The sequence below is a fragment of the Rhincodon typus genome, chromosome 3, assembly GCF_021869965.1.
Source record: "Rhincodon typus isolate 14 chromosome 3, sRhiTyp1.1, whole genome shotgun sequence".
Taxonomy (NCBI): domain Eukaryota; kingdom Metazoa; phylum Chordata; class Chondrichthyes; order Orectolobiformes; family Rhincodontidae; genus Rhincodon; species Rhincodon typus.
The window spans coordinates 39,360,347-39,385,574 of NC_063334.1; the positions used below are offsets into that span (position 1 = coordinate 39,360,347).

At 39.3% G+C, this 25,228-nt stretch overlaps 1 protein-coding gene across 1 annotated transcript in view; it reads right to left on the reverse strand.

The window, feature by feature from the left end:
* Positions 1–19,820, reverse strand: part of LOC109934264 (lysine-specific demethylase 4C-like) — a 56,199-nt gene extending 36,379 nt beyond the window's left edge. Inside the window, exons 1-2 of the mRNA XM_048592700.1 lie at positions 19,791–19,820; positions 17,077–17,203 (exon numbers count right to left, since the gene is read on the reverse strand). Coding sequence (XP_048448657.1) covers positions 17,077–17,203; positions 19,791–19,805 — 142 coding nt within the window. The 5' untranslated portion in view covers positions 19,806–19,820. The remainder of the gene's footprint in view (positions 1–17,076; positions 17,204–19,790) is intronic.
* Between the last annotated feature and the right edge of the window lie 5,408 nt (positions 19,821–25,228).

The window sequence follows — 25,228 nt, forward strand, 5'->3', positions numbered from 1 at the left end:
AATGACGAATTATCTTCTGTGCACTTAATTTTATTTTTTTCCAATGAGCCCTGATTAGCAACAAGTATATTTTCAGTGAAACATCAATACGCTGGTGAGTGTTTATCCTTATCACACTTGACATGATATTACAAGATAAAAGGACAGTAACTCAATAACTGTATGCACCAGATATTAGAAAAGATTTGTAATGAAATTTATATAGAACTATATCCACTGAAAACCTACAAAGGTGTAAATTTCTCAATATCACCAGATATTTCAAGAATCTGAATTTATAATTCTAAACAGGTGTCCAGTCAGGCAGTGGGCACATTTACACAATGACAGTAATGTCATTGATATGACAATTGTATGGGCTGCGAGTGTGAGCCCTGAAGTTGTGGTAGCCACAAATGCAGCCTTTTTAAAAACATGATTGACAGTGCTGATGACTGCCTGTCCCTTGCAAGAGTTGGATTCACATTTGATTACATTCTTTAACAAGTTCTTCCTTGTAATATATTCAGATCAACAGATTGTATTCTAAAAACAGAGTTCAAAGAATCACTGAATCATTACAATGCAGAAGGAGGCCATTCAGCCCATTGTATCTGCACTTGCTCTCTCAGCATTCCAACTTTGTGCCACTCTCCTGCTTATTCCCCATAACACTGCACATTAAAATTACAAGACCATAAGAAATATGACTAGGAGATGGCCATTTGGCTCCTCGAGCCTGCTCCTCTATTCAACAGTATCATACTCATGTCCACTTTCTGCCCTTTCCCCATAACCCGATTCCTCCACAGATCAGGAATCTATCTATCATAGCTTTAAATGTATGCAAGGACTCTGCCCCCACAGCTCTCTGTGGCTAGATGTTCCAAAGACTGTCAACACTCAGGAAAAAATTCATCGCCATCTCCGTCTTAAATTGGTGTCCACATTGTTTAAATAAAAACAATCCAATGCCCTCCTGAAAGCTTCATTTGAACCTGTCCCCAACACATTTCCAAACAGTGCATTTTATACTCTAAATACTCGCTATGGTTAATTTTCCTCATCTTGTTTTTGTATCGTTTGCAAACCACTACAAAACCGTGCCCTTTGGTTCTTGATCCATTTAAGTGGAAACATTTTCTCCCTGTCTACTCTGTACAGGCCTCTCATGTCAAATCACCTCTTGATCTTTGCCACTCCAAGGAAAACAATTCCACCCTCTCCAATGTATATTCATAACTGAAGTGCCTCATCCTTGGAACCATACTCATAAACCTCTTCACACTCTCTCCAACACATTCACACCTTTACGACAGTCTAGCACCGGAACAGTGTGCAACACTTAAGCTGAGATCTAACTAGTGTCTTATACAAGTTGATCATAAACCCCTGCTCTTATACTCAACGTCCATAATTATTAAGCCTTGAATACCATATACTTTATTAACTGGTTTCTCTTTACCACCTTTAACGACTTGTGCACATATGCATTCTCTACTCTTTTGTATTTTTAAAACAGAACTGTCTCTCCGTATTCTTTTACCAAAGTGCATCAATTCATACTTCTTCACATTGAACTTCATCTGCCACCTCTATGACCATTCTACCAACACGTCAATGATTTTTGAAGTTGTATACTGTCATCTCGGTTGACAAAGCTTCCAAATTTTATGTTATCCACAAACTCTGAAATTGTGCCTAGCTTACCAAGATATAGATTATTGATGTAAGTGAGGAAACACAAGGATCCCAGTACCACTCCCTGGAGCATTTCACTGCAAACCTTCCCCAGCCCAGAAAATACCCATTAACCACTATGCTGTTTTTACCCCTCAAAACTCTTCTGGTTCACTAATATCTTTTAGAGAAGGAAATCTACCATTCTCGCCTGGTCTGGCCTACAAGTGACTTCAGGCCCACAGCAATGTGGTTGACTCTTAACTATCCTCTAGGCAGTTAGGGATTGGCTAGAAATGCTGGCTTATTCAGCGATGTCCACATCCTGTGAACAAAGTTTTAAAAAAACAATTTTGATCCACATTGTAACTTATCTCTTTTATTCTATGACCTATCGCTTCCCTTGCAAGTCTGTTGTGTGTCACCGCATCCAACACTTTTTGGAAGTCTATGTGCATCATAGCAACAGCTTTCCCCTCATCATGCCTCACCAGCAAGTTAGCTAGACATGATTTTTCCTTTGCTGGTCTGATCTTTATAACCTTTCTCTCAACATAAGCATAATATTTGCAATTCTCTAAGTCTCCGCACTATGCCCAAGTCCACAGAAGATTGCCAGCATCTGCAATGTTCACTCTAACTTCCTTCAATTTCCTTGCATGCATCATATCCAGTCCCGGTGCCTTATCAACTTTAAATACCAACAGCTTTCTAGTGATCATATTTCCTCCTCTGTCACCGTGGCCTAGGAAACATCTGCCTGTAAGTAAAGATAAATGTCAAGCATTCGTTTCACACCTCAGCCATGCCTCTTCCCTCTAAGTGTATAACTCCTTTTAGATTCCTAATCAGTTCTACTCATTCCTTGACTACCCTTTTAGTGTGGATGTGTTTACAAAAGTCTCTGAGATTTCTTTTTAGCTGATTTCTTTTAGCTGATAGTCTTTTCTCATAAGACTTCCTTGTTTCACGTATCTGCTTTTTCAACAGCTTTGTAAAATTCTTAAGAGTTATGACTCACTGACTCTTCATTGAAACTCAGATGCCGAGTTATCACTAGTCATCCTCAATTCATCGCACCTGAACATTGTAAGTATTGCACATGCAAATATAAATCAAACCGCATAACTTTCCATCTAACATATTCATTCAAAAGCATACCTAATATTTCTATTGTTGCTAACCCCACAATTACTGTTGTGCCATTTTATTCAGAATTTAAACTTGATTAAATAATTTGTCAGACACAAATGCTCCCTCAGACATTTGTTATGCCTGTACTTATTAATTCATGGTTTTCTGGGGAAATATAAATTATGACTCATATCATGGCCTTTAGTTGCTCACTCAATACCAATATTGGATTGGCTGGTCAAAAGTCACCAGAAATACACCCATTTCTTCTGTGAAACTGATAGGTTTTCCTCCAATCCACTGGTACAACATATACATCGAAGGGTTTACTAAAGATTCGATGTATTCTAAACTGACATGCTACGCCATTCAATTTTTGCTTTTTAAATTTATTTCAGTAAGTATTTAATCTGAACAGAAACTCCAAGACATTTCACATTCTCATTTGGTGACAGAATCTTTTAATAGCACCAGGACATAATTTACTCTGAAATCAGGAGAATTCCACATAGATTATAGCTACTCCTTAAGTTCCTGTACTAAATATATAACAAACAAGAAAATTTTGTTGTAATTTTTCCAATGATCAATCTGGGCCCACATGAAATTGTGTAACCTCTCTCACTAACCTAAATTCTTAAGCTTACTGGCAACTAATAACAATGTTCAGACATAAGTGAGTTGAGGTTTTCAAAAGATTCACATCCAAGGAATTGCTGAAGATCAATTCTGTTTTATACTATGCATGTTTTCACAAAGCTAAATAATATCCCACTTTAAACACCCTGGTGTACAATAAACAAGTGAAATGAATTTTTATTGTTTCAGTTTAATTAAGTTCAAAATTGGATTGTAGAACAATTTCATAAAGGAGGTTATAATTCAGGAAGTCATGCTGCCAAATATCTGGGTGCAAATAATTATACCATGGGGTATCTGTCACCTATAAAATTTTATTATAAATACTTAATGAAATGAAAATCCAGAATTCTGTGTACATATCAACATCTTGGAGAGTAATACTGCTCATTTTTGAATTTACTGTCTTAATGTCAGTTAAGCCACCTGCTACATGCAATTCTCATCAGATCAACTGGCATTTTTAGCCAAAATCATCTGATTCACCTCAAATCACGTAGCCACATTTGTCAAGGCCAGTTTCAAGGTGCAAGAGTCCAGAATCGCTAATTTCCCCTTCCCCAATTTTAGGCAAGATCATCTGCATTCTCTCCCCCAACCCGTCCCACCCCCAACCAATCCACAACAGTGCACTATCTTCATCAGTAATGGTTACGAATATCAGACAAAACAAAGAATAAAATTCGTATACTGTCCCCCACCAAAAAAAAATACATCTCCATTGAACAGAGGTTTATGTCGTTCAAAAATAGTCATTATCCATTGCATTAACATCAATTTCAAAGTTACCGGTTAAAGCTTAAGTTCTTTATTTATTTCAGGCAGAAACAGCAGCACCGAGGGTCTCTCTCAAAATAATGACATAACTCACTTCTTGATTGTGACCATTGTGGGACATTATTTCATTTAAATTTACATACTAAATTAAGTAACTGCAGATTTTAAAATTAATAAATCTTCTGATTTGTTCAACCGTTTCTTTGTTGAGTAATCTCTACTACATAATCCTAAACCACGGTAGATACCTTATTTTAAAAGACCTTTATATCCATGCTACACTGCTTGCTTGTTAGGCTAGCCATTGCATAAAATGAGCAAATTGTGGAGACAACACAGGGACAATTCCATCAAATCCATTCAAACATAACTGAATAAAAAAGGAGGAATGCGGAAAAACAGGATGAATTAAAGGAACATGCTGATCAAGACAGTTAATTCTAAGGTGCTCCTGTGCACACCTGACACGCTTAAATTGTGTTGCCCATTTACTCACCAGCTACCCCAGGGAATAATGTTAGGCAAGGATAACTAATCTCAAAAGGGTGAATAATGCTTAAATTAATCCTATAAAAACAAATTTCATACAAGTAACTAAAATCTCATATGAAAATAAAGCACCCTCATTTTTGTAGTTTCTTCATTAGAACTACAAGAAGATTACAAAACATAAAATGCAAAATGAATCATCAAAATTCAATTCATTGTGTCAGAAATACTGATATTTTGGAAGTTACTTCAAATCAAACAGAAACTACTGATGGAATTCAATGCTCCCTGCTCTGGTACTAGGCTCTAAAGCAGGACAGAACTCTAGGCTAATTGAGGCCTTTAAGTAGCTAATGAATGGCCACTATAGAGCCTCAGCCTGCTGGTGTAGATACAATACCATTGTCAGCAGGTTGGGAGGAATTGTGTCCAATGGAGGCCCTGTGAGCAAAACAGTGCCTTTGCAGGAAGGGCCTCTATCCATTAAACAGGCATCCTTTTCCTAGGTCAATACAGTACACAGCTGGAGGAACACAGCAGATCAGGCAGCACCAGAGGAGCAGGAAAATCGACATTTTGGGTCAGGACCCTTCATCACTTTCCTGCTCCTCTGATGCTGCCTGACCTGCTGTGTTCCTCCAGCTCCACACTGTATTGACTCTGACTCCAGCATCTACAGTTCCTGCTATCTCCATCCTTTTCCTAGGTTCTGCCTAACAAGTCCCAAAGAGACCCTCTCATTGAACTGGGTTCCCATACTTCCAATTACCTTTTCCCTCCTAGGTCTCATGCAGTATCAACAGCAGCCAATGATTCCACCTTCTCGCCAGTCTGCTAGTGTAGCCATTAAATCCAACCAATTGTGCCTGCGGCATCTCTAAACTAACACTGTAATGAATCTCATTATCTTATTCCTTTGCTCTTCCTCATAGACCTGCAGAGCATACCTTTTCAAATATACATTTAAGACCATTTTGAAAGCTGCCCCTGAAATTGTTTCCACCATCCTTTCAGGCAAACTATTCAGACCGTAGAAAACTATAGAAAAAAAACTCTATGTTCCTTTTGAACTTTTGTCAATTATCTTAAATCTATGTTCTCTGTTTACTAGCTCTTTCACCAAAGGAAATAACTTCTTGGTACCTACTCTATCAAAACCTCCCATAATTTTAAATAACCTTCTTTACTCTAAGTAAACCAATCCCAAACTTCCCAGTTTCTCCATATAACCTAAGTCCTTAAGTTCTGGTATCCATCTAGAAAATGTCCTCAGAGCAATTTGTTTCTAAAGCATGGTGCCCAGAATTGTCTACTATATTAAGCCTAAATATTAAGCATGACCCTTCTGTTTTTGTACTTTATGCCTCAGCTTATTCCATAACGTTTTCATTTAAAACAACCTATTGACTGTCACCTTTTAAATTTGTGAACTCTCAATGAAAGTCACTGAACAATCTAATAAAGTTTCTTCATTGTTCTTGCCTTAAACATTTACATAGCACCTGTCCCAAAGTACTCCAGTCCTAAGTTCCATCTGGCCAGAGACCCAGCAGCCAATCTGAGTGTAGTAAGATTTCACTATCATCAGGAACAATGTTCAGTCAATCTACTTCAGTGGTGATGGTGGTAAAGAGAGAATACTAGACAGGACATTGGGAAAACCGTGTCATTTATTTCTCATTTATTTAGAATGGGATGTGAAGGGGCAGGTGGAGGCTCAGTGTCTTTCCAAAAGACATGACCTTTAAAATGCGGCACTCCCTCAAATCTGCACTGAATTCTATTGTTTAAGTCCTTTGGACTCTCAAACTTTCAAAGTACATGTAAACTTTGAACAGAAATGTGCATTCAATATCATAAATTACTTACAACAAACAACAATCATAGAATCATAGAATTCCTAGTGTGGAAGCAGGCCATTTGACCCATCGAGTCCACGCTAACCCTCTGAAGAGCATTCTATCCAACCCACCCCACTATCCTATCCCTGTAACCCTATTTCCTATGGCTAACCCACCTAGCCTGCACAGCCCTAGACACTGTGGGCAATTTAGCCTGGCCAATAAACCTAACCTAGACATCTTTGGACTAGGGGAGGAAATCCATGCAGACACGAGGAGAACATGCAAACTCCACATAGACAGTTGCTCGAGGTTGGAATCGAACCCAGGTCCCTGGCGCTCTGAGTCAGAAGTGCTAACCACTGAGCCACCTTGCCACCCAGAAAGTGCATAAAATTTACAACTAAAATACTGAATTAAGGAGTACTGCCAAAATCTTTGTAAACTTTACTGTTTTAGATTTTATACTTCTGTTGTGGCAATACAAATCATCATTACTTTATTAACTGTCTCTTCATATTTGCCTTTGTTAGCTTCTTAGTAATTTCAGTATAATGTCTGAGCATTTTTCTTTCAGAATTGTCTGTAATTCCAAAAATTTAATGATACCACAGTACAAACCAGGTTCTGAATTAGAAATGGGTGCTATGCAAATGGCTTCATGTACATTTATCTTTCAGTGAGAATTATTTATCAGAGATCCGAATCATTATGCTATTTATTTTCAAGTAGGAAATGAACGTTAACAAAAACTTGTTTTCCCTAATTTTCAGTCATTTCTTCAGCTGGAAAAGAGAAACTAAACTTTGTAACTCTGTTACTTTAGTGGGTCAATTTACTCATTAGTGGCATGCTTTCTGAAAAAGTGTAAGACTGACCTCCCACCATTTAGGTTCCAGAACTACCTAGATCTGCACTAAACTTGTCTCTTTCTATGAAACGTCCCTGAATACTCACTTGTTTCTTTTCACCTACACCACTGAAGTGAAAAAACAGGTCTATGACTATTTTCCCTATGCAATCACTCAAGAAAATTTGGATCATATTGCAACCTCAAGTGCTACATCACCATTGGCTTGCTGCTCCTACTTACATATTATTTAGTACAATTAATATTATGTAGCAAGTTAAAATAGATAAAGACAAAACAGACTTCAGTATATAAAGGCTACACCTGACAAAAAGTCAGACTCTAGTTCATAATACAAGTACAAAAGATGAATCCAAACGTCTCACGAGTACATGAATTCCAATTCAAAAGGCCATCATTTCATGTCAGCTGAGAAATATTGTGAAGTGAGATTAAACAAATTAAACTCTGAAATCCTAATCAATAAAAACAAAGGAGTCTAATTCAATATTCTATTCATGCTGTTAGAAGTGTATCTTTCACCGTTCTTCAAATAAAGGCATTACCTTAGGCGAAAACAAACAGCTTCTTTCATGTTTTTCAATTGTAACAAAACTATTACCCATTTTGTTTACCTTGTTACATTAAAAAAAATCAGTAGGGTATGATTGCTACTGGCAATGCATAGCAGCACTAACAAAAATACTGTTTATTTATTTTCTAAAGATTCTATTACGGTATATTGAATTTATTGATTTTGAAGAGTCAAGTATCGATCTTTTTCACTCATGATTATAATCAGCAAGTTCTACATCACCTCAAGGATTAAACTGACAATCTGTGAGAGAACTTCCAGATTGGTCTTCCACAAGCAAAACAGCCAATAGTACTATTAGTAATATACCTTGAACACAATTGCATATCTCAACTAATTGAAAATCTTGAAGTAGATTTTTTTCATACGATAACAAGAATAATGCAACCCAATGTATTTTTACAACTAAATAATTATACTTGCACATATTAAACCTTTATTCACATCATGCTATTATTTTTACAAGAATATGATTTTGATGATATTTACAAGTAGGCATACAAGTCACGCCTTAATATATGCTCCTGGTCCCCACAATCAGAGTTTATCCTCATACTGGGAAAGCTCTGACTTATCTTGGGATAAACAACATATAACTAACAAAACATAATACGGCCCTAATCACTAATTCTCTTTACTTTGATGAGGTAAATAGTACTTTAACCTGGGGTGCTCTGATCTTTGTGGTAAGCCATTGGGCAAGACTGTAAATGGAGGTCCTGCCAATTTAGGTCTTTATCTCTCCAGCCAAAAATAGACAGAGGTTCACATTAGCATTACTTCACATCGAGGTCAAATATCGCTGCTGGGACTACAGAGACAACTTTGTCTACCTGCACTGCTACCACCATTCATGCAATGAGTCCATAGACATGTATTGTGCACGTCTGGAGCCAGTTCCATTCTGCAAGATTTAAAGAGATCCTTACCTATGGTTCACAAAAGCTGACAGAGGTCTTGCTCTTATTTTTGCTATACACTGTTGTGTGTTTTATGCAAAAGAAGGATTTCATTATTTTATTTCCTTGGTGCTCTGGGATTCACAAAAGTTTCTTCACTCTTGGAAACTATTGCATTGTCCAGTTCCAATGAATCTACCTCTCCTATTTAAGGTGCAGCGCAAACTTATGACAATCTGATGCACAACCCGGATTTGCTCGCCTCCTAAACGGTGAGCTGCATACACAACGCATAATCATATAGCTGCTTATCAACTTCATTCAGATTAGGTCCAAACATGAAAATGTTATTGGGAGAGGGATAAGACCCACCTGAACTATAAGTACACATTTTACTTTTTGGAAACGATATACTGTAGTGAAAAACGTCACCAGTGAATTGGCACAGAAAATCAAAACTTTTTTTTAAAGATCGACTGAAACCCTGAAAAAAAGGTCATAAACAATCCAATGCTAATAACAATCACTGTGAGTAATTCAGAGATAGCGAGAATGGCAGATGCTGGAGTCAGAGACAACAGTGTAGAGCTGGAAGAACACAGCAGGCCAGGCAGCATCAGAGGAGCAGGAAAGTTGACGTTTCGGGTCGGGACTCATCTTCAGAAATGGGAAGGGGGTAGGGAGCTGGGAAATAAATAAAGAGAGGACGGGTGGGGCTGAGGGAAGGTCGGTGGGATGGTGATAGGTGAGTGCAGGTAGGGAGTGGTGGGGATTGGTGGGGCGGATAGGTGGAAGAGAAGATGGACAAGTTGTATCAGGTCAAGGAGGCGGGGATGAGAGAGATGGTTGGTCATTGGATGAGGCCAGTGGTGGGGAGATTTTAAGTTGGTGAATTCCGTGTTTAGGCCATTGGGCTGTAGATGCCTGAGGCGGAATATGAGGTGCTGCTCCTGCACTTTGCGGGTGGTGTCATTGTGACACTGGAGGCGGCCCAGGATGGACATGTCGCCCGGGGGTGGGAGGAGTTAAAATGGTTGGCGACCGGAAGGTGTTGTCGTTTGTTGTGTACAGAGCCCAGATGATCTACGAAATGGTATCCATGTCTACATTGGTCTCATCGAGGTAGATGGGGCCACATCAGGAGCAGCGGATACAGTAGACCAAGTTAACGGATGTGCAGGTGAACCCCTCTCTGATATGAAAGGTTTGTTTTGGGCCTTGAATGGAGGTGAGGGGGGAGGTGCAGGGACTTCCTACGGTTGCAGGGAAAGGTGCTGGGGGTGGTGGGTTTAGTGGGCAGTGTCGAGCAGACGAGGTAGTCGTGGAGAGAGTAGTCCCTACAAAAGGCAGATAGGGTGGGGAGGGAAATATATCTTTGGTTGTGGGGTCAGATTGCAGGTGGTGGAAGTGGCACAGAATGATACGTTGGATGCAGAGGTTGGTGGGGTGATACGTGAGGACAAGGGGGATTCTGTCTTTATTTTTGTTGGGGATAGGAGGGGGTGTGAGGGCAGAAGTGCGGGAAATGCAAGAGATGCGGTTGAGGGCATTTTCAATCACTGGAGGGGGGATGTTACGATCCTTGAAATAGGAGGACATCTGGGATGTTCGGGAGTGGAACACCTCACCTTGGGAGCAGATGTGGCAGAGGTGGAGGAATTGGGAGTATGGAATCACATTCTTGTAGGAGGGTGGGTGAGAGGAGGTGCAGTCCAGGTAGCTGTGGGAGTTGGTGCGTTTGAAATGGATGTCGGTTTCAAGATGGTCACCAGAGGTGGTGGCTGAGAGGTCCAGGAAGGAGAGGGAGGTATCGGAGATGGTCCAGGTCAATTTGAGGTTGGGATGAAAGGTGTTAGTAAAGTTGATGAACTGTTCAAGCTCGAGGCAGTGCCGATACAGTCATCGATGTAGCGAAGGAAGAGGTGGGGAATGGTGCCAATGTAACAGCAGAAAAGGGACTGTTCCACGTATCCTACAAAGAGGCAGGCATAGCTTGGGCCCATGCAGGTGCCCATGGCCACCCCATTAGTCTGTAGGAGTTGTTCAGGGTAAGGACGAGTTGTTAAGCAGATGAGGGTTTTGGTGGATGGGGACTGGTTGGGCCTGCGGGAGAGAAAGAAGCGGAGGGCTTTTAGGCCATCGGCGTGGGGAATGCAAGTGTCCAGGGATTGTATGTCCATAGTGACAAGGAGGTGTTGGGGAACAGGGAATTGGAAATCTTGGAGGAGGTGGAGGGCGTAAGTGGTGTCCCGGACACAGGCGGGAGTTCGGGGGGGTGGTTGGCAGGGGGTAAGAGTGGTGGTGATGAGGTTATGACTAGTCTGAGAGATGATGGTTTGGTTGTCAGGGGTAGGCTCATAATCGAGGGGGTGGTAGAAGGAGGTCACCGCCCATTTCTATCTCCTTCCCAAAATCACCACCCGTTTCTTTGGGTCCCGACCCGCAATGTCAACTTTCCTGCTCCTCTGATGCTGCCTGGTCTGCTGTGTTCCTCCAGCTCCACACTGGGAGTAATTCTTCATCTCTCCAAAGGAGTCTTAAAAACATAATGAAATGCACTAAATTATACTAATATAATAGATTGAACCTTTAACTCAGTAACAGTTTATCACGTCAATTCAAAATACTTTATCATTACATGACAAAGTATTACTGAAAATATTGCATTAAAACTTTGTCCTTTCGCTAATTTCAATTCTACCTATCAGTGAAGGAGGTCACTAAGAATTGTACTGAAAATTACTGATGTTTCCATCTATCATGAACTTGAATAAATTCAGCACTGATCTCCTGCCTTTTGAATTATGCTTCAATAATGACTGTAGAAACCTTCGAATCAAAAATATCTCATCACTATTATTCCAAAGTACAAATTGACTTTTGTGCTCTTTTCCAGTCTCCTAAGTCTGTCGCTCACAGTGGCCAGTCAAATTTTTCTCAGTTTATAATCTGTTAGTTGTTCTAACATCCACTCAAACTTAGCCTGTCCTGTGCCCCCAGATCACGAATAAGATCTTCTCAACCTCTTTCCACAACTAAAGAACCTCAGAAAAATGAACTACTTCATACAGTTTAATAATTTGCTTTTATTACTTGCATTTTTGTGAACTTAATAGCCGCAACGCAGATAAAATTGGTACTGAGCTGGCAGTTCTCTCTTAAAAGGAAGCAACAGGATACAGTCAGAAAATAATTCAGTGCACTGTATTTTCACATCCTGAGCATTGATTAGAGAATTATGAATAATAGGTGGATTAGATTAGATAACTAATTGGGTGAAAGGTGCTGGCTGTGTGGTGTGGGGGGCAGATGCTCAAGCGAGGCAGAGCCAGACAGACAGCAAGAGACATAGAAACAGAGTTCACAGGAATAGACAAAGTAAGAAATTAAAAGGCTTATGGATATTTTCTTCCTTAAAGACAAACTATCTGAAAATCTAAAACTTTCTAACTTAGCCAAACAGATTAATCACACAGATATGCCATAGATATGTCTGAAAATCTACTGCATTAATATTATTATTTGACTTAAATATTTTGGATAAAGCTTTGATATTTTTGAATAAGAGTTACAATCCTAAAATCTTTTCATGCCAATTGCAGGTTTGGTCATCTGCCAGGGAATATGGAGTAGGAATGGCCTCATGGCACTTAGGTGGGATGAACCAGATTTGCCTACACACAACAGACCCAACTCCACAAACACTGCTCCACACCATCTCTTCTTTATTACAGTGCTACCTTCCAGCCTTCTTCTAAGCATTCATAAATGCGGGAGGTGATGGCCTTGTGGTATTATCGCTGGACTGTTAATCCAGAGACCCAGATAACATTCTGGGGACCCAGGTTCAAATCGTGCCATGGCAACTGGTAGAATTTGAATTCAATAAATTATCTGGAATTAAGATCTAATGACATGGTCTAATGGCGACCATGAATCCACCGTCAGTTGTCGGAAAAACTCTTCTGGTTCACCAATGTCGTTTAGGGAAGGAAACTGCCATCCTTACCTGGTCAGGCCTACATGTGACACCAGACCCACAGCAATGTGGTTGACTCTGGGCTGCCCTCTGGATAATTAGGGATGGGCAATAAATGCTACCTAGCCAGTGGCGCTCTCATCCCGTTAATGAATGAAGAAAAAAAATCCAGTTCAACTCCCCCCAAAACTGCCTGAACTTCTTGCAACATTGATACACCCCAATGCTAGCTCATAAGTACCCCAAAATGCAAGAATTCATTCCGAATGCATTTACATACTAAGACATTTCACACAGCATTTTATACCCAAATAACCTCATCGAAGCTCTGCAGATTGAGCAGCAACGCACCTGCATATTAAATTTTTCCATACCCAAAGCTTTCAAAGCAATGCCCCTACTTAATTTTCACTATTAGGCAGTCTGTCAATTGCACTACTTGATTCTTTTAAGATTTCTGGACAGCTATGCATGTGCATCTTAGTGGAACATGGCTTATGCTTGACGAAAAAAAACAAAGAAATGCAGATGCTGAAAATGCTAGAGTTCTGAAAAAGGGTCAGTGAACCCAAAACATTAACCCTGCTTTCTTTCCACAGATGCTGCCAGACCTGCTGAGCTTTTCCAGCAATTTCTGTATGAGTTGTACATGGTTTGTTTTGTTTCCTGTATATTAAGATTCAGATTGCTGTAGGCCCATGGATCCACATATCATAGGGGGAACATTGTTTCTAAGAGCAGCACACTCAAAAGATCCTTCACAAGGGTTTCAAAGTTCATATCATATATGGAAACTTGAATTCTAGAATGAATAGAACCATGTATAGCTTAAGGTTTAGTTTGTACTTCTACACTCCGCATGTTAAGGAGGGAAGAACATAGTTTGAGTTTCATTTTTAAGATTTGAGTGGTGCAGGGTTATCTGGAAAATGTCTCCTCAACACCCCACAGCACTCTACCATGCAAGAAAATGCTTTGCAGAACACACATGTTCTGTCCGCAAAAATAATCCTGATCTTGCAGTTGCCTGCTATTTCATCACACCACTGTGTTACAACGCCAAAATTTCTCCCCATCTGTTGAAGTGAACCACCAAGCCTCAACACAAGCACAAAAAGCAAGATCTTATTTTCTGTTTGGGGACCCTGCAGCCCCCAGGACTCCACATCGAGCTCAATACTTCACAGCCTGATTCCATTCCTCAATGTTTTTTACCCACTCTAAGCCCAGTCCTGTTAATACTTAGGTTGCTTTTAGCACTGTCACCCATTTTCACCTACTCCTAGGCCTAGAATCATATTATATGGATCGCTTCTAGTACAGCTCACCAATTCTCTCCTATTCTTAGCTGTTATTATCATTTAGTCAGCTTTTCTTCTGTTCTAGAAACAAAAAAAACTGCAGATGCTGGAATCCAAGACAGACAAACAGGAGGCTGGAAGAACACAGCAAGCCAGACAGCATCTGGAGGAAAGGAGCAGTCAACATTTCAGGTATAACTCTACTTCAGTCCTTACATTAACTCTACTTTCTTTCCACAGATGCTGCCAGACCTGCTGAGTTTCACCAGCATTTCTCTTTTCGTTATCCAGAAATTTGTTTGCATGCATTCAATGGGGCTTAAAAAAATGTTGAGGTGAATAGTTCAATGCTTTACACAACAAGGGTAGAAGAGAGAAAAAAATGGGTTTAGACACAGAATTTACCAAGCCACAGACAGACAGAGACAGAAACACTTTTCCCTTTAGTGAAGGAGGCAGGATTATCCAGAAGGTTAGCGAGTGTGCAGGTTTCTTTCAGGCAGAGAAGCAGATTACTGAGAAAAAAGTCCTACAACAGCAACAGTACATTTTAGCAGTCTCCAGGACAGTTAGGGTAGAAGAAAATAACTTTTGAGTGGTTTAGAATTTAGTAAAGGTAAAGCTCCAGAAACCGAAGGCGTTAGGTTCTGACAGAAAGGGATCTTATAAGGCTGCAGAATACATGAGTTTAAGGAACACATGTTTAAGGATCCCACAAAGGGACATGAACTAAAGATAACAGCATCAAGTGAATACAGAAGTTTGCCAAACAGAAACTATAAAATGGAAATAGCGACCTTTCACCAAGGTTTCAGTCTCTGTAATTTGCTGTCAAGCAAAATAGGATTGGATTTTTATTTTTAATATTAGTAATAAAACAATTTCAACCAGTTCTTATAATATAGCTAATATTTTCAGTTCATATGTAAGAAACTTTGATGTTCTTTTGTTAACAGTACATTGATAGCCTTGGATCAATTGTTCAGTAACTGAGGTAGACAAATTCCAAGAGAAAACTTATGATCTCTCAAACCAGGTTTCACTCTGACTTATCCATTATTACCATCAGCTGGGATGATCAACAGATGATAGTAAACAGCACTCTACCCAGCTTTTCTTAAAGCTTTTCCAAGGTTCCAGAAAGAAAATAGGAAAATCATGACATTAAAACAGCACTGATACTCAAAAAGAGGCTTCACTACAAATTTATTTAAACTCACAATTAAGAGTGTGTGCAGAGTACGGCAGGGCTCTTTGAATCTGAACAGTCGGGGGAAACATTTATGGAAGATATATCTCATTGTATGGGAGCAGAAGGAGGCAAGTCCTGGGACAACTGTTCCCAGACTTAGCAGCATGTGATTAAGGTTTTAGAGTCCATGAGTATTCGTGACCCATCATTCTGTAGAAATATTCAGCTAATCACTTTTTAAGAAGTCAATTTCCTTCATCAATGATCCTATTATCCAACAAGTCCAATTCCTGATTTAATTAGCTCAGAAGTAGAAAATGTATATGAATTATTGTTTTGGAGAACTTGGAACATTAGTGTGACATTTACAATTGCACTTCCACACTTATTTTCAATTTTGAAGTTATTGTCTTAAGAAGTGCTTAATTAGGTTTCAATAAAAGTATAACAACAGCAACAGTATAAGAAACGACCAATGGTAAAAAGCTGGCTCAGGATTTTCATTACAACATCTTAATGTCAGGATGGGTTAAATGCACACCATTAATTCTCTACTTGAATTGAAGCTTGTTTTCCTGTAAGGTATATACAGTTTAGCACCTTCCTGAAGCACACACACCTATCTACATCTCAAGCCTAATCTCCTGTGCTTCAAGATCCTCCTCAGCAGTAACTCGATTAATTGGATAATCTGAAAACTTGCAGATCATGTCCCCAACATCTGCATAAATACAGTAAAAAGCAAATATCATAACACTGATAGCACAGTGTGGAGCTGGAGGAATGCTGCCTGGCCTGCTGTGTTCCTCCAGCTCCACACTGTTATCTCTGACTCCAGCATCTGCAGTTCTTGCTATCGTAGCAATGAGCCCACATATTAAGCCCAATACCTTAGTGCATCAAATTCATGACAAACTCTAGACACAGCAAGGGGAAATAGGTTATATTAACATTTGACTTAAGGAATGCATGCAACCAGCAAGAAAATAAAGAGAGCATGATGCAACACACACACTGGGAATGTCTCGGGCACGCTCCTGCTGAGCAGCAGAAATTTGTCAGAATACTGCAGTCATTCACCATTTAAATAATACTCTTGTTTTATTCTTCCTGCCAAAGTAAACAACTATAACACACTTTCTCACATCATACTCCTGGCAACAGATACTCTGTGATAGGTAGTCTTCAGTCTAAAGCCAGTCAGACCTCTGGGATCAACCATTCCTTCTCTGCTGACCACAAAACTAAAGCTTATATAGCATTCATGCTGCAAAAGCAGAGTCTCAAGTCGAAGAAATTACTCCTACTGCCATATAGAAGTGTTCATTTCTGAATGGACCATCACCTTTTAAAGTTATTATAAATAAATTCTGTATTTCAACGTATAAGTGAACTCTGGGAGTAAAGAATATTTGTTCAGCTGGAACCTGAGAACACTACAAAATTGAAGATGTTGCAATTACTCTATTGTAGGCAATATTAACTCCAGAAAATCACTAAAGGTGACTCACTGGCAGTAATCTAAATCCTTTCACAGATGTATACCACAGTAATGAACTTTAAAACAGCAGCAGTTGGTTATGAAAGTTTTAAACTACATGCAATATTAAAACATTTTCCAATTGATGCTGTAAACATTTTGAATATGTATTTAAATACGGACAAGGGTAATAATTATTATTTCACAGCTCCAATGTCAACGCGGTCTCTAAAATGCTAACCTTCATCGCTTATCAATTCTTGTTTGACCAGAGTTGATGGAGATCTAGCAGGTGGTTTGCACAATGGATGCCGTCGACTCTTGGCAGATTTTTTTTTCCCTACATTTCTGATGAATTGCTCTGGAAACTGAAAACAGAAGAAAAATATTTCACCATCTTAATAAAATAAAGTGACCGAGTCTAAATCAAATTATCCATGAAATAAAGCTGTGTATTTAATACACACTATAATTTACCTTGTCAGCATGAAACATGCATAATTTACAGTGCTGCACATTACTGCAATACTACAGTACTATTGTCAAATTTATAAAACTTTAAAACTAAATAAGGCCCAGCTCATTTCAACTGTTCTGAGCTTAATTGGCTACCTACACTGTCAATTGCATCCTTAAGATGGACATTAAAAAATTTAAAACAATGTTTCACTGAAGACACTCCATACTTAACCCAGTGGATAGTTGAGTCACAGAGATCTCAGGAGTTGGGGTGAGGATATTGCAGAGTGCACAGGACACTATAACTATTCTCAAGGTAAGGTAAGGGTTGAGGGAAGCTCAGTTGATGTTCCCACGCATCAGGAACACCATATATATGACTGTTGGGTAGGGAGTGAACCAGCTCTGCTCTAGTGGCTCCTCCATCTTCCAGCCCACACCTACAGTATGGTATCTTATGGTCCATGATCTTGCATGGAACACAGGTCAATGGTCATTCAGCTGCTCTGACAAAAGGGCTCTGATCTTAAACACTGTTGTTCTCTCCAAGAGTGTTGTATCATTGTTTTAATTATGGAGAGAGTGTAAATCAAGTTTTGTCCTGAATGAAATGGAACTTCTTGAATGTTGTTGGAGCTGCATTCATCAGGTATAAAGTCAATATCCCATCACACTCCTTACTGGTGCCCTGTAGATGGTGCAGTCTTTGGGAATCAGGAGACAAGTTACTCATCATAAAATTCTTAGCCTGATCTGCTCTTGCAGCCACAGCATTTATGTGGCTGGTCCAATTCAGTTACTGGTCAATAGTAATCCGGAGGATGTTGATGGTGAAAAATTCAGCTATGATAATATTGTCAATGGGAGATGGCTAGATTATTTTATTGGAGATGACTATTGTTTTACATTTATGTGGTGTGAATATTATTTGCCGCTTCTCAACTGAAACCCAACCCAGAGGCTGTCCAGGTCTTGCGATATATAGACACAGACTGGTTCAGCATTTGAGGAATCACAAATGGTGAATACTGTGCAACTAATAGTGAACATTCCTGACTTACAATAGAGGAGGTCATTGATGGAGCAATTAATGATAGGTGGGCCTAGGACACTACTTTGAGGAATTCCTGCAGCAATGTCCAGGACTGAGATGATTGGCCTCCAACAACTATAATCCTTATGATCAGAGAACAGGTCAAGAATATCCCACCACCACCAATTCCCAGTGACTCCAATTTTGCTAGTGCACCTTGATGCCACACTGAGTCAAATTCAGCCTTGATGTCAAAGGGAGTTACTCTCCAAAGCTATAATGAAGTCAGGGCTGAAAGGCTCAGGCAGAACCCAAGCTGACAGCATGTAGATGATTGCTGAGCAAGTGCTGCTCAGTTAGACTGCCAACTTCCATCATTTTGCTATTTGCTATTTAACAGATCTACTGGCAATAATGTTGGACTATACTGTTGATTATTGGAGAAGAAGGAATTTGACATTGTACATAGTTGATGCATTAAAAATATTAATTCACTCCAAAGCATGGCTACATTGGCCCAAACTTTTAGCAGAACTTGGCACAGAATCACTGCTGAACAAGACTCCCTAATCCAGCACAAGCCTTGATCTTCTATTTTTTTTTTGCATAAATAAATAATAAATAATGGTGGTCAAGAAATCATTTTACATAATCTTAAACTAAAACTTAAAAACAGCCTTGACAGGGAAAGAAAAGAACTCAATTACCGCTTCACGAAGTTCACTTCTATATGTTACTGGGACAGAATACAATGACAATGAATGATTTTTAAGTTTAGGATAGACAATGTAAAATCCATGCCACTATAATTGTAGACAATTCTTCTACACTGGAGAATAGTAACAATGGCCTGGAAAATACTAAATTTTAACATGCACCCTGAAGATAAACAGTTTAGCAACATCCAGTTTCACATTACTGAGGTTACCAGTAACTGTGAGCAAGATTCTTATGTCACTCAAAAGAAAATTTCAACTATGATCTTTAGTTTTACAAATAACTTAGCAAATAATGATCCAGAGGCTCAACAGGAAGCACTATTGTCCATGGACCACATTGTAGACAATGTGGGCTAGAAATTGTGTAAAACTCCTCAGGCTTATATACTTGACATGAAATCAACATTGCAAATATAAACTGTAACTGCAATTTACGAGAAGGACTGCAGCAGTTAAAGAAGGTGGGCACAATACTGACCTTGCCAACGACACCCACATCCCATAAAAGAATTAAAAATGTCATCAGGTACCTCAGATTATAACACATTGTACTGAAAGAAAGTAGGTTTTCTTGCATTTTATATAATGTTTGATTTGAACTGTTATGTAATGTGCCTTAAACTTGACGAATAAAGTAGAGCAAAACTGAATGATGAGTAACAATGGGAAGTCAATGCATCTTGTTTCTACAAATTAGTGAAATGTGTGGCTTGAATTTAGGATTTTGGATAAAAATCAACTTACACAACTTGAAAGCATGAAGCCATGGGACTTCAGACAGGAAGAATCCTGCTATTAATAACATCCCTTCAAATTAAAAAAAAATCAACTTTAATATTGGTGGTAGCTATCTGAATGCAATGTGAGCATTGACAATATTTTCTTTCATGCTGCAACAGTCACATTTCAAAAGCTTTTCTATAAGGCATTTTAGAATATCTTGAGGTATTAATGTCAATATACAAAGACAGGAGAGAATGAGCATGGTTGAAAGTCTGCCCTATTTTTCCTTGTTCTGTACCTTTTTACACCTTGTTAATTTATAATATCTTCAAATCTGATGAAGGGCTCCCACCTGAAAATCCATTCTGTCCCTTATCCCTGAAAATACGAGTTGACGCACTGAACTTTTTTTTCTTACACTAAAGTAGTTACCTTTTTATTCAATATAGTTCACTACATTTATATTATTAAATACCTAATCCTGGAGGGACTCTCTATAGTGGAAATGACAGGCCACTGTTTCTAGGTTCTTAGTCATTATTTTACAATTAAAACACTAGACCAATGAGAGATTACTATTCTTCAGACGCAATGAATATCTAATAAACTAGAATGGAATCTGTTGGTCAATGAAGACCAAGTAACAACAGTCATAACAAGAAAAGTGGGTGAGGAACTCGATAAACGTTCAGCCAAATGAACCAAACACTTCCGTAAACTAATTTCTAATTTCATGCCACTGAATTTATTGAAACTTCAATTCCTGTACTGGCTGAAGTCATTATGAAGGCCTGAGGCCTGCTAACCCTCAGGTTAAGCTTCCCACCAGTCGTCTCTCTCTAATGAGAGAGTAGCCTATGATCCTCAGACTATGGTGACTTTCATTTCACTTCATCAAGGTAAACATCTGTGGAAATTTATTTGCTACCAAAGTATTAGTGTTTCAATGTTATAGCCCACTGCTGTTAACTCAAAATTGCTGGATAATTCAAATTTGCAGAGTATTTAAAAGGGCTGTTGTGCTGTCATAAAAAGGCTTAAGGTTATTTCAAATGATTAGATAACTCAATTTTTTTTAAAATTTAGTCAAGAGCATTTGTATTCTACAAACAGCATTTATAGGTTACCAGAGCACACACAAAACATTAAATGCTTACTTCTTTCCATACTTAACCTTCAACACTGCTCTTAGCCAGATACTTATCTACATCTATTCAGAAGTAATCTACCACAATGTGAACTACCTTTTAATAAAACACTATTCCACATATTAAGTGAACTACTTTGATCCATGACTTCAATACTGTACTCACAATTAGTGGTTATACAATCATATTAAATTTAAAGATATCTCATAAACTTGTAACCTAAATATCTTGAACACTAAATATCTCCCCCTTTCTCAACTTCCCAATTTATTCCCCAGTAAATATAACTCAATGTTATGAGTTGGTTTTCCAAATGGGGCTTTAAGCTCCAAAGTCCCCCTTATCTGTACGCACTGCAATCCAGAAAGTTCTTCACAAAACAGGTTGCTTAAAATTGCACTCCATATTTTAAATGTAGTTTTGACAATGAATTAGCCAATTAAAATATTTACAACTGTTTCAAGGCAAGGAAGACTGGAGGAGACTTAATACATTTTCCTTTATCCCTCAAGTACTATCTGCTAACTGTAAAGATCAGACATCAAATTATGATGAACAGACTCATCTAAATTGAGGATGGAAAACTCATCAGAAAATAATTTCAGAGACACCAAATGGTCCTTTCTGTAGAAATGGAAAAATTCAAATCTCATTTTAAGGTTGCAAAAAACAAAGTGTGAGAGAAACTCAGTATCTTGAACAGATTCCATGGTGAGAGAAACAGAGCTAACAGTTTGAGTCTAAATATGACACTTCCTCCAAATGAGAGTTTCAAAGGATTCAGCTCTGAAGATGGGACATGTTGAACTCAAAATGTTAACTCTCTCTCTCTCTTGCCACAGATGCTGCCAGGACTACTGGATTTCTCCAGCACCTTAGCTTTCTTTTTCAGATATCCAGCAACTGTAGCAATTTTAACATACTCCGCTCGTCAATACTACATTATTTTAGAATATGTGTAGAATTGCCTCCCTACATGTAGCCCCCAAATGTAAAGATTTTATAACTAGTATTGAAATACGTTGCAATAAAGTATATAGAGCATTACTAAATGATGTCGCACGTTGGACTTCTCCTCAAGGAACACTAATCTCTTCCGGTCCTTAAAAGAGAATCCGGGAGGCTCTGTCTTAATGGTATTATCGCTAGACAATTAATCCAGAACTCAGCTACTGTTGTGAAGGCCCGAGTTCAAATTCCAATAAAGAATCTCGAATTACGGGTCTAATGATGACCATGAAACAATTGTCAATTGTCAGAAACAGCTATCAGGTTCCCTAATCTCCTTCAGGGAAGGAAATCTGTCAACCAGATGACTCCAGACCCACAGCAATCTTGCTGACTTTTAACTGCAATTAGGGATGGGCAAGAAATGCTGGCCTAGTCAGAGGCACCCACATCCTGTGAATGAATAAAATTATAAAATGATACACCACTAGATATCTTTACACCCATTGTCCCTCTTTGAAATAGTTATTGAATAAATCATGCTACCCTGCTCTTTCCTCCTAACGCTGCAAAAAAAGATTTCCCTTGACTATTCATTCAATCCCCTTCTGGACCAAACAGTGCATTTCCAAATTCACTTGTTCAAAAAAGTTTCGTCATGTCATCTTAGGTTCGTTTCTCTATCAGTTTAAATCTTTATCCGACGGTTACTGACCTTTATAACCCTGGAAACAGCATTTTCTTTTTTAAATAACTCTCAGTTTTCAACACCTCTACCAGATTACCTCTCAGCTCTAAGGAGAATAATCCCAGCTTCTCAAGTTCACAGAACTCGAGCTCTCTCATCCTAGTACCATTTGGCAAGAAAGCTTTCTGCATTCTCTCAGAGACCATGCTATCTTTCCTAAAACGTGGTACCAGAATTGAACACAACTGAGACTTTATATAGATTCAGCTTCATTTCTTTGCTTTTTATACCCTATGCCTCTATTAAAAAATCCAATTGATCAAAGTAGAAAAACACAATTTTATATCAACCAGTATAGTACAAAATATAGCAGCATTTGTAAACAAGAATATGCAAACACCTGTTCTTCAATAACCGGTTGTACGGCTTCACCATGAAAGAAATTAGACTAAACACTCAGCAGGTAAGGTCAGTAGTCAAGGGCATCAGTGTCGAACATATCCAAGACAAGCCATTAAACGTCATATAAATGGCTTGCTTACAAAAACAGGAGTCTCTGCCAATTTAGCTTCTAACACCTAAAAGGAATCCCTGAAATGGTATGACTTTATTGTTCAGGACCAATAATACATGCAAGTATAAATTCTGTGGGACACAGAGCAGTTGAACAGCTCCATTGAGCAATAATTTCACCCAATGCACTTCTCTGTAAACATTTAAAGAATTGAGCAGTACTGTAAAACTGTTCTGGTGACACGGGTCTGAATCCTGCCACAGCAGGTGGCTGAATGTGAATTCAATAAAAAAAAATCTGGAACTAAGAATCTAATGATCACCGTTAATCCATTGTCAATTGTCAGAAAAACCCTTCCGGTTCATTGTTGTCCTTCAGGGAAGGAATTCTGCCATCCTCACCTAGTCTGGCCTGCATGTGACTCCAGACCCACAACAATGTGGTTGACTCTCAACTGCCCTCCAAACAGGCTAGCAAACTATTCAGTTCTATCAATTGCTACAAAGTCTCAAACATATCAAACCAGACTGACCAACTGGCATCAACCTAGGCACTGGAAAAGACAACGGCAGAAATAGCCCTGTTGACCTTGCAAAGTCCTCCTTACTGACATCTGGGGGTTAGCGCCAAAATTGGGAGAGCTGATTCACGGACTAGCCAAGTAACAGCCTGCCACAGTCATACTCACAGCATCGTACGTTACAGACAATGTCTCAGAGGCCACCATTAACCATCACTTGATATATCCTGTCCCACTGGCAGGACAAACTCAGTAGAGGTGGCATCACAGTCATATGCAATTAGGAGGGAGTCACCCTGGGAGTCCTCAACATTGACTCTGGAACCTGTGAAATCTCATGGCTTCAGGTTAAACATAGGCAAGGAAAACTCGTGTCCTCCCTCGGCTAATGAATCAATACTCTTCTTAACAACACTTGGAAGAACCACTGGGGGGGGTGCCGGTGACAACGGTGCAAAATGTACTCTGGGTGGAAGATTTCAATGTTCACCACAAGGAGTGGCATGGCAGCAGCACTAATGATTGGGCTGGTCATGTCCTAAATAATATCGGTGCTAGACTAGATCTGCAGTAGGTAGTAAAGGAAACCAACAAAAGGGAAAAACATATTTGATCTCATCTTTACCAATCTGCTGACTGCAGATGTATCTGTCCATGACAGTAAAGTTAAAAGTAACCCACTGCATAGTCCTTGTGGAGATGAAGTCTTGCCTTCACATTGAGAATAACCTCCATCATGTTGTGTGGCACTATCCCCTTGCTAAATGGAACAGACTTTGAACAGAAGTAGCAATTCAAAACTGGGCATCCATAACGCGCTGTAGGCAATCAACAGCAGCAGAATCATATTCCAGCACAATCTGCTACCTCGTTGTCCGGCATATCCCCCTCTCAACCATTACCATTACCATCAAGCCAGGGGATCAACCCTGGTTCAATGTAGAGTGCAGGAGGGCATGCCAGAAGCAGCACCAGACAAACCTAAAAATATGACGTTAACTTACCAAACAGGACTTCTTTCATACCAAACAGCGTAAGCAGCAAGTGGTAGACAGAGCTAAGCAAACCTACAGCCAACAGATAAGATGTAAGCTCTTCAGGCCTGCCATATTCAGTCAGGAATGATAGTGGACAGTTAAGTAACTCAAAGGAGGAGGAGGCTCCATAAATATCCTCATCTTGAATAACGGAAGAGCCCAAACCATCAGAGGAAAAAGATAAGGCTGGAATTGTAGTAATCTTCAGCCAGGAATGCGGAGTGAATGAACACATTGTGGCCTTCTCCAGTGGTCTCCAGCAATACAGATACCAGTCTTTAGCCGATTCGATTTACTCCATGTGATACCAAGAAACGGTTGGAAGCAATGGATATTTCAAAGGCTACGGGTCCTGCAATCTTCCAGCAATAGTACTGAAGACTTGTGCTCCAGAACTTGCCACTTCCCTAGCCAAGCTCTTCCATGACGTGAAGGTGCCTGTGTCGGACTGGAGTGGACAAGATCAGAAGTCACATGATAGCAGGTTATAGTCCAACAGGTTTATTTGAAATCACAAGCTTTCGGAGCTCTGCTCCTTCTGACAAAGGGGCAGCGCTCCAAAAGCTTGTGATTTCAAATACACCAGTTGCACTATAACCTGGCG